The sequence below is a fragment of the Gilbertella persicaria genome (genome assembly GCF_025201335.1).
Source record: "Gilbertella persicaria strain CBS 190.32 chromosome Unknown B0P05scaffold_26, whole genome shotgun sequence".
NCBI classification, from domain to species: domain Eukaryota; kingdom Fungi; phylum Mucoromycota; class Mucoromycetes; order Mucorales; family Choanephoraceae; genus Gilbertella; species Gilbertella persicaria.
Window position 1 is genome coordinate 133,399 of NW_026251987.1, and position 14,976 is coordinate 148,374.

Here is a 14,976-nt window from a genome sequence, read left to right on the forward strand (position 1 = left end):
TGTAAGCGCCGTCTGTATATGCATTCTAAGGCGACTATTTTTTAACCAAGTATCTTGCGTTTCTTTTTTTGGATAGTTAAGAAGCAGTGCCACACTTAGTGGAGCCCTTTTTTTTTTTTTTAATAGGCCGACGAAGAACGCATATTAAAAAACGTGGTACATAATGAACGCAAATATGAGTTGATTAATTACAAACAATGCTGCGGTTTCTTTTTTGTTAATTTGCAGCGAGAAGAATGGTTTTATTGAAATGTACATACATATTTAGCATATATAAAAAAAATAAAAATAAAATGAAGTTGCATATAATATACATAAAGATGGGAATGATATAAGATGGTATATAGAACATGAATGAGAGAATGAGGCTGGTCTAGTTATTATTACTCTTTGGAGGAGGAGGGAGGGAGGGGTTTATGGGCTTATTTTTTGCTGAGAACACATATAGGTTGAATACCTTCTGTGTGTTTGTGTTGTTTCCCTGATACAATATCAATCGAATTTTCACAGGTTGAGATAGACTGAATCCAAGGATCTCTTAAGAGTTCGGCTGTAGTGATACGATGACTAGGATGAGGATCCAACATGCGATGTAAAATTCTTCTTTCATTTGGGCCCAACGTTTTAAACAAATCAAATATCTGGTTCTTTTCAAATGCACGGATGTAACCACAATAGGCACTGTCTGTCTTTCTTGCCTTATGCCATGCAAGTCCACCTACCCACATACAATAGAAGACGATACCGGCGGACCAGACATCTGCGGTAGAGCCCCAATACTCCTTTTGTTCAAAAGCCTCGGGGGCAATATAAGGTTCAGAGCCGACAAGACCCCGACTTTGGCGGCCTTTGGATTCCCAAGGAAAACGGTAGACATCAGAGACACCAAAGTCTGTGATCTTGAGTTTACCGTCCATGGTCAGCAAAAGGTTTTCAGGCTTGATATCACGATGAGCAACACCCATGGAATGCAGATAGGCTAAACCTTGAAGCAGTTGTTTGAAACAACATACTTTTTCTGTTTCTGACATGCGTTCTGTCATGATGATTGTAAACAAATCACCACCAGGACAATACTCCATGACAGTACAATACCGCTTTTTATCGTCCAAGACAAGATCAATGGTCTGCACCACATTGGGATGAGAAAAGGTGGAGGAAATGCAGAATTCGCTGGTCAGTTTCTTCATGTATTCCTTCTCACTTTCATGTTTTTGCTTTTTGCGAAATTGTTTGATGGCATAGAGCTTTTCAGATCGACCATCTTCTCCAAGCTTACGAATAACCATCACAACGGCTGCTGTACCTTGACCTAATCGTCTGTAGCATTCGCCATATTCTTTCAAGCTTGCTGTGTCTGCACGGTGTCTTTTACTGGCAATCGATGATTGGCGGGAAAGATTGTTGGATAATACAGAGGAATTAGAGGAGGATGTTGTAGAGCTATTTTCACTCATGGCCAAAAAACTAGAGTTGGGTAAATTAGCTTGTTGCTTTGCAAGATCATTTGTGATGAGAGAAGAGGCTCTTTGATCAGGGAGCCACATATCTCCAGGCGATAATCTATGAAGATTAGGAGAAAACGTAGTGCTCATGATAACTAGAGGATAAAGAAAATAAATAAATAAAAAAAGAGAAAAAACAACAATTAATTATACATATTTATATATATTTATATGAAATTACTCATTCAAGATAGTAAATGCCCTTTTTTAGCCGGCTCTTGGCTTACACAAAAAAAGTGAAAATGCCTCAAAATCTTTGAGATCCACTGTGGCTTATGCCCAATGGCACAAACAACGCCTCGCACGTCTCCGCCGGTAGACAATGTGATAAATAAGGATCTTGCCTCATTTAGGTTAATTTTTTTTTTTTTTTTTTTTTTTTTGCTTTACCAAGATAATTAGGGAGTGAATTTTAAAAAATAAAAATACCTCACACACATCACAGGTCAATTTCTTTTTTTATGTTGTTTGAGGGTATATAGATGACGATTTGTTTTGTCAGCGGTCTATTGACAATGTGTCCCTGATTCTCTTTGATTATTTGTACACAGTGACTGTGTTTAAGTCAGAATAAGTGCCAAAAAGAGAAAAAAAATAGCCACTCTTTATGACAGAGATCCACGTCTTATTCCATGTTCCTAAAGGTAAGAATAAAATAAAAAATAAAAGGAGTATGTATGTATACTTAACTCCTTTGTTATAGGTCTAGAATCTATAGCAGCTACAGATATTGCTGCTTGTCTTCCTGATCTTGAACAGCCTCGTTATTGCTATGAACTCAAGACAGGCCATGTTCACCTGTTTTGTCGAGTTACCAGTGTTTCAGCAATCAAACATTCTATTTCAGCTGCACGGCTATTGAGTATTTACAGTGTGACACTGATTGCGTCTCAATCTATCGTATCCTCCGAGCTACTATCAACACAAGAACCTTTATTTGAATTTATTCAACAACAAACAATCAACACACCATGGTACGATATGATCGAACAAGACCCTACATCCAACTGCTTTTCATTTCGAGCCACATTTAAAAAAGAAGGCGTAAAACACAAGATTTCCAGTCAAGAATTCGCAGGTCATGTTGGTGTTGCATTTAGTGAGTTTTATCCTGGATGGAAAGTGAAGATGACAGAGTACGATTATGAGATCATGGCCTATTGGTTGCCTGGCTTACCTGGTCAACAAAATCAAGAAGGCTATGTGTTTTTATTAGGACTCACTATTCCTGTTCAGGATCAAGCACAACGACATCGCATATTTACTGGACGCACAAGTCTAAATCCTTGTATTGCTTATTGTCTGGTATTATTGGCTGACCCAAGACCCGGGCAGGTCATTCTTGACATGTGTTGTGGAACAGCGACGATTCCTATTGAAGGAGCAGCTCGGTTTAAAAATGTATTTTGGCTTGGAAGTGAAGGTTTGTAATGCAAATAAGTCTATTCACAAGAGACACTTATTTGATATTAGTCAAGATGGAAACACTTGAAACATTAGCTTTAGGCAATGTAAAACACTGTGGTTTGCGAAACATAGATTTAATGCTGGGAGATGGTAGGAAGCTTTGTTATCGAAAGGAATCAGTGGATACTATTGTTTCGGGTAACAATCTACAAGGTCATACTATGTCTCTGACTAACATAACATATAGACTGGCCATGGGGAATAAGAGAAAACACGTATAAACAAATTCAAGGACTCTATCCTAAATTCATGAAACAAATGTGGCAAGTATTAAGACCAGAAGGTAAAGCTTATATTGTGACTCAAGGACACAAATTGATGAAAAGAGTGCTGGAATATGACTGGTGTCAGAAACTATGGCATCTTGAACAAGTAAAGCCTATTGGTATTGGTGGTTTAGATGTAAATTTGTATATTTTGAAAAAATCCAAATAAAGATGTGTTGTCTCTCTTAAAGAAAATACGTTTATGCATTAGCTTTGGACTTGCCTTTTGATCCTTCAGATCTGACGTTCAAACATGATATCCAATAAGATTCAAGTAAAAAGTGTATACAGTATCCTAACTTTATATACCTACCTACTTTATGAAAAGAGAAACAAGGATATACAGTAAAATAAATCAAAAGCTCTTTCCTTTTTTTTTTTTTTTCTATTTGTCTATGCTTAAATCTATTCATATCATATTTACGAATAAATATGTTTGGTGCTTTTGTTATTTTACAAGGAATGACTCACACCAATCAGAGTCAAGTTAAATGAAAATGCATTGATCAAAGATTCCTTATCTTCTATCTATGATTGGATGATATAGCATTGGTCAATATTTTTTATTTTATTTTTCAATATAAAAATAAAAGGCCCTTTTTCTTTCTCTTTTCTTTCTCTTTTCTTTCTCTTTTTTGTTTACTTATCATTATGGCTTCTCGCGTATTTGCCACTGCTCTTCGTTCAGCTACTCGCTCTGCTTCTCGTCCTCTTGTTGCCATTAGACCTATGTCTGTCTTGGCCAACAATGTTAGACGCACTGCTGTCAAATCCACTGTAAGTTGAATAGATAAAACGACCATGTACCTAATATCATTAGATCAACACTCAAATTCGTGGCATGAAGACCCTTGACTTTGGTGGCACTAAGGAAACTGTCTATGAACGTGCTGATGTTCCTAAGGAAAAGTTGCTTGAGACTTTCAAGGATGATACCATTGCTGTCTTGGGTTACGGTCCTCAAGGTCGTGGTCAAGCCTTGAACTTACGTGACAATGGTGTTAATGTCATCATTGGTCAACGTGAAGGTAAGACTTACCAACAAGCTATTGAAGAAGGTTGGGTTCCCGGTAAGAACTTGTTCCCTGTCTTGGATGCCGTCGATAAGGGTACTGTTGTCATGAACCTCTTGTCTGATGCCTATCAAAAGGAAATCTGGCCTCAAATGAAGCCTTTGATTACTCCCGGTAAGACCCTTTACTTCTCTCACGGTTTCTCTATTGTCTACAAGGATCAAACCAAGATTGAGGCTCCTGAAGGTGTCGATGTTGTCCTTGTTGCTCCCAAGGGTTCTGGTTTCACTGTCCGTCGTTTGTTCCAAGAAGGCCGTGGTATCAACTCTTCATTTGCTGTTTACCAAGATGCCAGTGGTAAGGCTAAGGAACGCACTGTTGCTTTGGGTATCGGAATTGGTTCTGGTTACATGTACGAAACCACTTTTGAAAAGGAAGTGTACTCTGACTTGTTTGGTGAACGTGGTGTCTTGATGGGTGCCATCCAAGGTTTGTTCCAAGCTCAATATGAAGTCTTGAGAGCCAATGGTCACTCTCCCTCTGAAGCCTTCAATGAGACTGTTGAAGAAGCCACTCAATCTCTTTACCCCTTGATTGGTGAACGTGGTATGGATTGGATGTACTCTAACTGTTCTACTACTGCCATGCGCGGTGCTCTTGATTGGTGGAAGCCTTTCCATGATGCCTCTAAGCCTGTCTTTGAAGACCTTTACCGTTCTGTCAAGGATGGTTCTGAAACTGCTCGTTCTCTTGACCGTAACTCTCAACCTGATTACCGTGAAAAACTCGAAGAAGAACTCAGAGAAATCCGTGAGTCTGAAATTTGGAGAACTGGCAAGACTGTTCGTCAACTTAGACCTGAAAATGCTGGCAAGAACTAAACAACAACAATATCCTCATATACATACGCATATTAGATCCCTCTTTTTTTTAAAAAAAAAAAAAAGAAAAAAAAATGTACCATAATAAAAAAAACAACAACACACGCTTGATTTCGGTAACTCAAATAGGTTCGCATTTAAAAAGAGAGCGAGAGCGAGACGCGCAATAAGTGATTCTTTTTCTTTTTCTTATTTTTTTTTTTCAGTATGGATTACGAAGATTCGTTTATTTCTGCACCTGTCAGATATGCTTTGGACGATCACGATAGCGATGAGGAATTAGAAGCCTCTAAGGAACTTGCAAAAGTGACATTCAAAGTAGATGTTGCTGAAAATAACAACAATACGTTGATCTTGGGTCTTGCTCAACCTGGCAGTGTCTATATCAACTCACTTCAAGACAATACAGAGTCCTTGGGCAAGGTCTATCGTTTGGTAAGTGATTTGTTATGACCATGTCTCGTCTCATGTGTTCGTCATTAGGTGGAAGACAAGGAACAAATTAAAGCAGATATCCTTCAGCTTAAAGACCAACCTGTGTCTCTCATTTCTTTCCATGCAGACATTTCTCCTGAAGAAGCAGGACAATGTACAAGATCCATTTTGACTCATTTTAAGCATGTGACTAAAATGGTTGTGTTGGATTCTTTTACTGCTGTTGGTTATATATCTGAAGTGTGGGGAGATGATTTAACACCACCTTTTCTAAGAGTATTACACACATCTCCTGCATCTCCTGTTGATTTAGCACTGTTTGAACCACCCAATATGATCAAGGGATTATCTGCTTCCATCATCAACTACGTAAGCTATATCTGCCTCTATCATAGGACATATCTCTAATATCTCCATCTAGTGTGAAATACATGGTATTGCATGTTATGATCTATTGACACTTCAAGAATCCATCTATGGTAAACTGATTGTGACAACCGAGATTCTATCTGCCTACACTGCAGGTTTGAAATCACTTGGCCTTCATTTGACATTGGATGAAAATAAGGTGAAGCAGGGCCTTGTTGATGATAGTCATCATCGCCTTTACCTTTAATAAACAACAATATAAAAAAAAAAAGATATGTATACAAAAATAAAGTGCTTTATACAAGTATTAGACAGCCAAGAGTTCACCCCAGTTGCGCAGAAAGACAATGGCACCAGTAAAGACAGTGACGGACAAGGCGATGTTGAGGTTACCTTGACGCTTTTCGGGACTAAAGAGTTCTGACTTGATGGCTTGTACAAATGAAGACTTTTGGTTTCCGTGTTCTAATTGACGCTTGTCCATTGTGTGTATAAGAAGAAAGAAAAAAGGAAATTATTTTAGAGCGAAAAAAAATTTCTCTTAAAGTGAGGGGTGTTTTAAAACTCAGTTTTTATTTTCTCTATGCAATTTCTTCAATCACTAAATCCTCGTCCTCTTCTTCTTCTTTAGATTTAATTTCTGTAACTTCGGCACCATCCTCATCACGAATCAACATATCTACAATTGTAACACACATTTCCTTAATGTTGTCATCTGTTTCTTGCAAATGAAGACGCTGAATAACACGATACACCTGCTTTTTACGCAAATAATCACGACCAAATCGAGTACTTGTCAATAAGATAAGGGATTCCAACAACATAGTACGAAGAACAGGATCTGTTTCACGCTTCTTATCATCATCCAACATTTGAATTTCTTCAGGAAACTGCTCAAATTCTTCTATGTCGTATTCTTCATTACCACATAAAGGTAACAAAATAAACGGCAAAACATTGATATCGTCCACATCCAACAAGCGTTCATGTTCTCTTGTTTCAAAACAACAATTCTTGATGGTCGAGTCAGCACCACCACGACGAATGACATTGGCATCTTCAGTAAAGATTTGAATTTTGCTGAGAGGAGACAACTTATCTACCTGAGCACGCTCAACCATAAACACACGACCAAGACGGATACTAGACACATTGGAGAATACACTTGCCAAGAAATGGTATTCTGCTTCAGGGTTGTATTCCTTCTTGTATCCCTTGTGGAAGACTTCAACAAGCTGATCTAAAAAACGTGTGGATTGACATAGATCAATAGGTTCTGCTGTAGCTTGAATGACTTTGACACAAGTAGGCTCATACTTTGTCATGTTGGATAAGAGCATACAAGCAAGATCAGCAAGCACAGATTTAGCATTCTATTTGTCCAAGCAGAATGAGTATCGTGAATCATGATGAATCGAATGCTTACTGTAATCAACAATCCAATATGCTTCACAAAATCTGCGTCGTCTAATTCCTGTTGAACAAGAGGATCACTTGACAGATTGATCAGACAACGAAGGGCGTCATGAGCAGTAACCTAGTTAAACATGAGTCATGGGTCCACATGGCAACTGTCAACTTACAGGATCTTCTTTACATAAAGCTTTGAGATCCTTACAGACAACATGCTTTTGCTCAAGTAACAAATGACGGTATTGGTTGTCATTAGGAGTGTAAGGAACAAGGTGGTGAACAGCAATAGCACGAATCTAGATAGTATGGTGAGTTATATGCAACAAAATAAATCATATTACCTCAAGTGCAGGTTGATGCAAAAAGGGAATAAGCTAGTTCACCTCTCTTGTTAGTCTTGTTTGTTATTTTGCTTGATGCTTACTTCTCTGATTTGTGCTTCCATGGTTCTATAAAAAAAAGAAAGAGGAAGAACAACCAAGAGACTAAAAATCTTTAAAAGAGTATTGTGACTGCTCCATCATGAATAAGCAAAAGAACTTGGAAGAACAAAAAAAGGGGAGAGGAAAGGTAGAAAAATGCTTTATTACTAAGTAAGAGTAAGAGAGAACAAGCTGAATCATAGAGAAAAAGAGAGCATTATTTTATATACAATTTTTTTTTTGAAGGGAACAATCTGCTAATATCTTAGGCAGCACCAACAAGAATATTGTTAATAGGAATATGAATAAGCTATACAAGATACGCGTTATAAACCTTTCTCTCTTTCTTTCTTTCTCTTAGATATAGACTTACCTTAACAAAGTAACCAAGAGCACCAAGAGCAGCAAAACCCATAGCTACAGCTTGAGTAATCTTGAGGAATTCTAATAGACTAGATGAGCATCATCCAGCTGTCATTCTTCATCTTACCTTGTTGATCAGGCTTCTTACAACGGTTAATAAATTGAACACCTTCTTTGAAGAATTGCTTGGGTCCATCAACAACTTGCTGTGCGGTTTCTTTAAGGTCAGAGCTCATGGTAGATATAGAAATAAGAAGAAAAGAGAGAAAAAGAACAAATGGTAGTCTGAATATCATTTTTATTTGGTTGTTATTTCCTTATTGGTTGACCGCTTGAGCCAATCAAATACCGTGTATTTTCTGTGGCACATACTTCATTCCTTTCTGTTCAAGCGGGATTTTGAACGGCAAGGAAGCAAACTTTGTTTTATGAACAATTGACGCATGATAAGAATAAGTGAGAGATAAACATACACTGTCAAGTGTCACATTTTCGATCTTTTTTCTTTCTTTCTTTCTTTCTTTCTCTAGAATGGCAAATCAAGATTATGGCACTCTCACCTTAAAGAAACATCCCAACGTAGTTATTCATTATATGAAATACTAACTTATTCATCATAGACACTAAAACGAAGACTGTCTACATTTGCAACATTTGGTAGTCCATCATTTGTTGTTTAGCCACTCATTCTTTTCTTTCTTTTTTGAAATAGGTTTAGCATTTTCGAATATAGGCATCTTATCGAATACTTCGGCGACATTTCAGACAGGTACAAGAGATAGATGAGAGCATAGAAATAATAGATATAGTTTTGCAAAGAGGTGGTCCAGTCATTATGTTATTGAGCTGGAATACAGTAGCAATGTTCATGCTGTGTGTAGCATTGTCACTTGCTGAGATCTGTTCACTTTATCCACAAAGTGGAGGCTTGTATTATTGGGTATTTGAGTTGTTAGATCAACATCCTCGCCTAAAGAAACAGGCACCCATTGCGTATGTGTATATGTGTGGTTCTTTAGATTTCTTATCAGGTCTATAGTGCCTTTGTCACAGGATGGACTTATTCGTTAGCCAATATTATCTCAATTGGTGCTACCAATGTGACAGTTGGTACAATCATCAAACAACAAACATGAAACTCATTCTATCCTTATAGCGCTCTCAATTGGCTCCGTATTGAACTTGACACTCCATATAGACCTTGACAAGACCTGTTTAATGCTTATTACACTAGGGATCACATCTATACACGCTTATTTAAATGTACGCCATATGGGGCTATTGAGCAGTCTAAATCAATGGAGTGTGTTCTGGTCATGTATTGGCCTGTTGATCATCATCACTGTCTTGAGTTGTATAGCACCTCACCAAAACCCTACATGGGTATTCACACACTACCAAAACCAAACTGGGTTTGAGAATCCAATTTATATCTTGATTTTGGGTATGATTGGTGCTGCTTATTCATTGTTTGGTAAAAAAAAAAAAAAAAAAAAAAAATGCGCCTATGTGTTTTCTTATAGTCTACCCATATAGGCTGTGAATGTTCTGCTACAGTAAATGAAGAAACAAAAGATGCTGATACGTCTTCTTCCATGTAGGTTATCATTTCTGTTCATGTCTTTTTTTTTTTTTTTTTGCTTACGTGTTTACTATAGCGCCATGGTATCTTCTATTGTCGTTTCTTGGTTTGTGGGTCTTGCTTTCTTGATTGTCTTATTGTTTTCCATACAGAATATGGAAGCCATTCTAAACTCTACACTACATATGCCAGTAGCCCAATTATTTCTTGCAAGTAGCATCACTCTTTTATACGTATAGTATGACTAAATTATAGTCTAGGATGCTGTGGGTGTATGGGGTACACTTGCATTTTTGATCTTAATCGCGTTTTGTCAGTTCTGTACAGGTGCAACCACCACTACTGTCACCTCTCGACAGATATATGCACTGGCTAGAGATGATGCTACACCTATGAGTAACATACTAAGCAAGATTAACAGCAAAACACAACTACCTGACAATGCAGTATGGTTTACAATGATCATGACGTTTTTAGTTGTTTTACCTTTCCCACTGTCTGAGCATTTATTTGAAACGATTGTCAGTGCAACCACGATTACTATCCATTTCAGTTACGGTAAGTGGAGTATAATATGATGTCATGTCACTGCTGCATGAAAATTCATTTGTCATCTAGCTATGGTATTGGGATCCCGTTTGCTTTACATCATTGCATCAGATCAAAGTCAAAAAAAGGGAAAAATTAATCTGGGGAAATACAGTACGCTCATTACTTTCATGGGATTTTTATGGTCTGTGTTTGCTGTCTGTGCTTTTGTTTTACCATTTTCTTGGCCCATGACGAGTAAGTCCTTGATAAACAAAGAAATAAGCTTTTTTTTTTTCTTAATGATTATCTTTAGGTGACAACTTTAATTATGCAGGTGTAGGTTTAATTACTGTCATCATGACTACATTACTGTTTTGGTTAGGGTGGGGTAGATTTTATTACAATGGTCCAAAGGCAACGAGTGATCAATTTTAAAGTAGTTAGAAAAAAAATTTTTTGTTTTTCATTGTGACATAATAAGTATACTTTATTAACATAAGCATATATACAAGGTGTTCATTTCTTATGATGGTGGATATTTTGTAAAGCAGCATTGAGTTTATGTAATAGTCTGTGTTTGCGATGGCGCTTGGGTATATAACTGCTTTGTGGATCAAATGCTTCAAAGTGTTCGCTTTGTAATGAATGAATGGAATCGGTAGGTGAAATCGAATCAAGCGAGAGTGATGATACAGAACTGTTACTCGACAACGGTATGATTGAATCTGCTGTTGATGTTAAGCTCTGGTCGCTTTTAACTGTATTTGATCTATTTCTTGATTTTTGTTCGTTTGGAGAAGAGGATGTGGAGGAGGAGGAGGAGGAGGAGGTAGTAGAGGATTCTGATTTAGAACCAGGTTTATGATCACCTCGAACAGCTGGACGCCCTAGTTTGACTCGAGTCTTTTGCCACCATAGAGGAGGACATGTTTTTCCAAGCAGTTCATCATGAATGGTTGGTCGAGCACGAATGCCATGGTCGGTATGTTCTTGGTCTTTTTCCTCTTGTTCCTCTTGTTCCTCTTGCTCCTCTTGTTGTTTATCTTCCACTAAAACGTCAAGATGTGGTTTCAGAGGAATTAAAGACTTTACTTTGACTCTATTTCGACTCGGTAATGTTTTTTGATTTGCAACCAATCCAGATTCTCGAAACATGTAATAAAGAACGGAACAGACCCAATACAGTTCAGAATGAAGAATGGCGACTGGTATTAGAACGTATTTAGGGAAGTTTTTATCGGGGACAATATCTCTTTTGTTAATTTGATTTTCTGGAGGAAGAATTGTTTTCATTATTGTGTATATATAAAGCGTAATTTGGAAAAGAATAAGAAAAAAGAAAAGGATTTGCATTATTTATATTTGTTTAAAAAAAAACAAATTGAGACACCGCAAGTTGAGATTGGCGGAAATTTGAGTATTCGGCGCCTGTTCGCTGGTGTCTCCCCACAGTGCCGAACGAACTTTCTTTTTAAAATTGATTGCACATGGGTCAACAAGAGACAAAGACTTCCCATGATCTTCATTGATCATGTCTGGTTAATCTTAAGAGTCAAGTACTGTGGTCCATAAGATCAATAAAGAGGTTTGAGAGTATTATCAAAGTCAAGAAAAAAAAATTTCTTGGTATTTTAAAGTTGTTCCGAATAATGCACAAGATTTTCTTGGAGAAAACAATATCTTGATTTGTACTATTTGTAGATCATGTGCATATAAAAACGTTTACTTACAATAATTAAATCAAAAGCACCCGCCTTTGGACATCATAAGACAATAAAATGTTTATTGATGTGCTTTTTTTTTTTAGGAGTAAATTGTTGTTTATTGTTCATCCATGTAGGAGAGATAGAAAAAAAAAAAAAGAAGGGCAAGCGTTTTTTAAGCTTTTTTGATTCAAACTCTCTTCCATTTGTTTGTCATAACAGATCTTTTTCGAAGTTTGTAGCAATGAAATTTTCGTTGTTAACAGAGGCGCTGTATTTTTAAACAAGGTTGTAATAGCATTGATCAAAAAAGAAAACAAAACTTGGCACCTACTTGTTCATCTTTATTAGAAAGAAATTGAGATCGGTTTTTTATGATCTTTATCGGCTTGGCATCATTCCTCCTAGCTTCAATAAAGCCGTATCTCTCTTTTTGTTTTTTTTTTGCCAAGATCATCCCTTATTCCAGGTAGAAAAAGAATTATATAAGCAGTTTTATGAAGTAAAACATAAACACATTCTGTTCCTGTGGTGCTATATTGCATTCGTTTCTGTTAGGCATATCCTTTCTCTTATCTTCATCTTTTCTGTCTTAATATTATTATTCTTTTTTATTTTGCTTTAAAACTCCTATTTTTGACATGACCACGTTGATGTATGTAGATTTGACGTTTTAGAAGAGTCTTTTACTTTATAATTTAATTAGTTTATGCTACCGAGTTCAGTGTAGCCATATCTTCATGCATTGGAATTGGAAGTTCTTATTATGATGAACGAATATAAGAACGCTTCAATTATTCATTTCTCGCTTTACTTCTACTTGAGCTACCTGGGTTACTTATCAGGCTATTGGTAATGGTTTGTATGCTTATTCTAATTTATTTGGATTTATGGATACTAGAATAGGAGGTTCATTCACTTATTATTCCTGTTTAATCTCAAGTATCATTTTTGCTTAATAGACATGTTTCGTTATGTAGTATTACGGGATAAGATTAGATCTTTTACCAGTAGTGTATAAAGAAAGTAATATACTAGAATCCAAATCAGAAAAAAAAGAGATTGTATGTAATAGATACCACATTATTGAGAAAATCAAAGACTCAAGATCGAAAATATAGAATAAAAGCCCACAACGTCTCACGTTTTCCATGATTGAAGCAAAAGAAGAGCCCAACGTGGGGGTCGAACCCACAACCTTAAGATTAAGAGTCTTACGCTCTACCGATTGAGCTAGCTAGGCAGTTATATTAGATGAGCCAACCTTTATATTATATTAGTAATTTAAAATTATGTTAAGGTCACATGATCTTTCTTATTTGGGCTGTTCTCTCGTAATCAATGAATCGGCTTTTAGATTTTACGGCTTAATCAAAATTGAAATGTATGAGGTGGGTAGAATTATAAGATATTCTTTTATAGAAAAGAACAAATATAGCAACAACTCAAGAGGCACAGACTATAAAAGAAGTACTGTAAATTGACTACAATTAACTGAAATAATTAAACTATTGCCATGTATTATACCTACTCTACTTGCATAAACGATAAAAGATACAATGATATATGATCAAAAGTCAGGCAATACGTTACGCTTCATATGAATATATGTAAATTATATGTCAAGCATGAGAGGCTTTAATGTAAAACTAAAATAAAGGAGATATTCAACATTTTGTTTATTCAATTTTTACTCTAAAACATTTCTTTCATCTCGAGATTTGTTGAACACCTGATCTTTAAGTACTTGAGATAACAATCCATGAATTGCCTCTACAGTGATTTTGGAGCTATCTTTTGTTACTTTACTAAGCTGGCTTTCATCGTTTTTCTTTCGATCGCCATAGTATCCTCCCATACGTCCCACCATACTCTCATTTGTCTTGTTCAACTTCTGAGCAAGATCAGTCATTTGTCTTGTTGCATAATCCCGATTCTATTATCATGAGTCAATGTATCCCAGTCTAATCCATCTTACAGTTAAAAGTGGTGATTGCGATAACGTGTTAACCCAATACTTATTCCATAAGACCTCAAGCAGCTGTGTATCTAATGTTGATTTGAAATGAGACACTTCAAGAGAGTAATAGGATTTTGCATGAACACCGAAATCTTCAATTTTGTTGAGGGGTATAGTCTGGTATTCAGAAGGTCCTTCATCAGGAGCTTTGTATCCCTAAAGAGGTAGATTAATCATGGCTGTCTGTCGATATATTGACTTACAGCTGGATATGTTCTGAAAGCACCAATCTCAACTTTGCCTGCTGACATTGTACGATTGGGATCAATCTAAACACATTTAAATTACTTATCATCCTTTTTCTTTTTTTCATTACCACAACAGCTACAAATGGTTCTTGATATTGTTGATTCAACATTTGTGTACTAACATCAATACCAGACAACCAACAGCCGTAACCAGGATGTGAATGATACCAACCAAGCACATTCTCTAATCTCCCAACCTAACACATTGATCAACAACTGCACATTGACTGAATTACTATACCTCTTTTGATTTTTCAATGTAAGACACCATGTATTCATAAGCCTCATTTTGAGCATTGACTCTTGTTTCTGTCCCTTCCACAGGAAGAGCAAAACTATCCATAACATACATTGTATCCCCTTGTATTTTACCTTGCATCAATCCCATTATTTCGATATTTCCGCCAGAGCGAGCATGCATGACCTATATTGTAATAGTTAGTCCATATCCTTTTCATTTTTATTTTTACCATTTTGATAAGAGCGATAGCTGATATCTTAACATGTTTGAAATAATTAGGACTATTAATAAATAAATAAAAAAAGGCGCGTAAATATACAGACACCTTGTTGCTCTTTAGGGCTTACTCGCTCTTCCAAGGCTTTTGAGCTACGTTTTCCTTGTCTTGTGGCGCATCGTAGTAATAGATTTGATCTTGAGCAGGATCAACAAGAGCTACATTATTTTCCAGCTCCCAGTTCCTTTGTGCAGTCGCTGCATCCATATTGTAGATGAAAGAGAAAAATATAAAAAATGC

The 14,976-nt window shown here is 36.5% G+C and overlaps 11 protein-coding genes and 1 non-coding gene across 12 annotated transcripts; 5 read left to right on the forward strand and 7 right to left on the reverse strand.

Annotated features, from left to right (window-relative positions):
- Positions 1 to 180: 180 nt before the first annotated feature.
- Positions 181 to 1,633, reverse strand: B0P05DRAFT_546597 (kinase-like domain-containing protein). The gene has a single exon (XM_051578778.1). It carries the CDS (start codon positions 1,593 to 1,595, stop codon positions 423 to 425), a length of 1,173 nt encoding a protein of 390 aa, XP_051433649.1. The 5' UTR covers positions 1,596 to 1,633; the 3' UTR covers positions 181 to 422.
- Positions 1,634 to 2,115: 482 nt separating this feature from the next.
- Positions 2,116 to 3,478, forward strand: B0P05DRAFT_546602 (putative RNA methylase family UPF0020-domain-containing protein). The gene is made up of 4 exons (XM_051578779.1): positions 2,116 to 2,149; positions 2,209 to 2,928; positions 2,979 to 3,110; positions 3,160 to 3,478. The coding sequence occupies exons 2-4, from the start codon at positions 2,487 to 2,489 to the stop codon at positions 3,405 to 3,407; spliced, it is 822 nt and encodes a 273-aa protein (XP_051433650.1). The 5' UTR covers positions 2,116 to 2,149; positions 2,209 to 2,486; the 3' UTR covers positions 3,408 to 3,478.
- Positions 3,479 to 3,889: 411 nt separating this feature from the next.
- On the forward strand, positions 3,890 to 5,132 carry B0P05DRAFT_546608 (ketol-acid reductoisomerase; the record flags this gene model as incomplete). The annotated part of the gene is made up of 2 exons (XM_051578780.1): positions 3,890 to 4,015; positions 4,059 to 5,132. 2 exons carry the CDS (start codon positions 3,890 to 3,892, stop codon positions 5,130 to 5,132), a joined length of 1,200 nt encoding a protein of 399 aa, XP_051433651.1.
- Positions 5,133 to 5,663: 531 nt separating this feature from the next.
- Positions 5,664 to 6,183, forward strand: B0P05DRAFT_472345 (uncharacterized protein; the record flags this gene model as incomplete). Its single annotated transcript, XM_051574675.1, has 2 exons — positions 5,664 to 5,936; positions 5,989 to 6,183. Coding segments are annotated over 2 exons (468 nt in total), but the record flags the coding sequence as incomplete, so codon positions are not given.
- B0P05DRAFT_546613 (uncharacterized protein) lies at positions 6,149 to 6,488 on the reverse strand. Its single transcript, XM_051578781.1, has one exon. It carries the CDS (start codon positions 6,418 to 6,420, stop codon positions 6,244 to 6,246), a length of 177 nt encoding a protein of 58 aa, XP_051433653.1. The 5' UTR covers positions 6,421 to 6,488; the 3' UTR covers positions 6,149 to 6,243.
- A 302-nt stretch (positions 6,489 to 6,790) lies between these two features.
- On the reverse strand, positions 6,791 to 7,723 carry B0P05DRAFT_450635 (uncharacterized protein; the record flags this gene model as incomplete). Its single annotated transcript, XM_051573881.1, has 4 exons — positions 6,791 to 7,309; positions 7,363 to 7,473; positions 7,520 to 7,645; positions 7,691 to 7,723. Coding segments are annotated over 4 exons (789 nt in total), but the record flags the coding sequence as incomplete, so codon positions are not given.
- Positions 7,724 to 8,036: 313 nt separating this feature from the next.
- Positions 8,037 to 8,370, reverse strand: B0P05DRAFT_472495 (protein translocase SEC61 complex gamma subunit; the record flags this gene model as incomplete). Its single annotated transcript, XM_051574683.1, has 3 exons — positions 8,037 to 8,081; positions 8,145 to 8,215; positions 8,262 to 8,370. 3 exons carry the CDS (start codon positions 8,368 to 8,370, stop codon positions 8,037 to 8,039), a joined length of 225 nt encoding a protein of 74 aa, XP_051433655.1.
- Positions 8,371 to 8,590: 220 nt separating this feature from the next.
- On the forward strand, positions 8,591 to 9,508 carry B0P05DRAFT_145669 (uncharacterized protein). Its single transcript, XM_051573066.1, has 6 exons — positions 8,591 to 8,713; positions 8,755 to 8,791; positions 8,847 to 8,903; positions 8,944 to 9,127; positions 9,174 to 9,240; positions 9,291 to 9,508. The coding sequence occupies exons 1-6, from the start codon at positions 8,666 to 8,668 to the stop codon at positions 9,312 to 9,314; spliced, it is 417 nt and encodes a 138-aa protein (XP_051433656.1). The 5' UTR covers positions 8,591 to 8,665; the 3' UTR covers positions 9,315 to 9,508.
- B0P05DRAFT_472610 (amino acid/polyamine transporter I) lies at positions 9,407 to 10,682 on the forward strand (the record flags this gene model as incomplete). Its single annotated transcript, XM_051574693.1, has 6 exons — positions 9,407 to 9,608; positions 9,671 to 9,731; positions 9,793 to 9,949; positions 9,977 to 10,274; positions 10,335 to 10,502; positions 10,561 to 10,682. The coding sequence occupies 6 exons, from the start codon at positions 9,407 to 9,409 to the stop codon at positions 10,680 to 10,682; spliced, it is 1,008 nt and encodes a 335-aa protein (XP_051433657.1).
- Positions 10,683 to 10,763: 81 nt separating this feature from the next.
- On the reverse strand, positions 10,764 to 11,540 carry B0P05DRAFT_588268 (uncharacterized protein; the record flags this gene model as incomplete). Its single annotated transcript, XM_051582650.1, has 1 exon — positions 10,764 to 11,540. The coding sequence occupies one exon, from the start codon at positions 11,538 to 11,540 to the stop codon at positions 10,764 to 10,766; it is 777 nt and encodes a 258-aa protein (XP_051433658.1).
- A 1,580-nt stretch (positions 11,541 to 13,120) lies between these two features.
- B0P05DRAFT_t58 lies at positions 13,121 to 13,193 on the reverse strand. Its single transcript has one exon. It is a non-coding gene; the product is annotated as a tRNA-Lys (tRNA).
- Positions 13,194 to 13,640: 447 nt separating this feature from the next.
- Positions 13,641 to 14,943, reverse strand: B0P05DRAFT_579942 (JAB1/Mov34/MPN/PAD-1 ubiquitin protease-domain-containing protein; the record flags this gene model as incomplete). The annotated part of the gene is made up of 7 exons (XM_051581977.1): positions 13,641 to 13,886; positions 13,929 to 14,126; positions 14,174 to 14,239; positions 14,287 to 14,415; positions 14,460 to 14,642; positions 14,689 to 14,740; positions 14,807 to 14,943. The coding sequence occupies 7 exons, from the start codon at positions 14,941 to 14,943 to the stop codon at positions 13,641 to 13,643; spliced, it is 1,011 nt and encodes a 336-aa protein (XP_051433659.1).
- Between the last annotated feature and the right edge of the window lie 33 nt (positions 14,944 to 14,976).

Bases quoted from the DNA above. Each gene is read 5' to 3' on its own strand.
- B0P05DRAFT_546597 (XM_051578778.1), bottom strand. From the start codon at position 1,595: ATGAGCACTACGTTTTCTCCTAATCTTCATAGATTATCGCCTGGAGAT.
- B0P05DRAFT_546602 (XM_051578779.1), top strand. From the start codon at position 2,487: ATGATCGAACAAGACCCTACATCCAACTGCTTTTCATTTCGAGCCACA. The intron at 2,929-2,978 runs GTTTGTAATGCA...ATTTGATATTAG, and splicing joins ATTTTGGCTTGGAAGTGAAG to TCAAGATGGAAACACTTGAA. The intron at 3,111-3,159 runs GTAACAATCTAC...CATAACATATAG, and splicing joins AGTGGATACTATTGTTTCGG to ACTGGCCATGGGGAATAAGA.
- B0P05DRAFT_546613 (XM_051578781.1), bottom strand. From the start codon at position 6,420: ATGGACAAGCGTCAATTAGAACACGGAAACCAAAAGTCTTCATTTGTA.
- B0P05DRAFT_145669 (XM_051573066.1), top strand. From the start codon at position 8,666: ATGGCAAATCAAGATTATGGCACTCTCACCTTAAAGAAACATCCCAAC. The intron at 8,904-8,943 runs GTACAAGAGATA...TAATAGATATAG, and splicing joins TTCGGCGACATTTCAGACAG to TTTTGCAAAGAGGTGGTCCA. The intron at 9,241-9,290 runs GTTGGTACAATC...CTATCCTTATAG, and splicing joins TTGGTGCTACCAATGTGACA to CGCTCTCAATTGGCTCCGTA.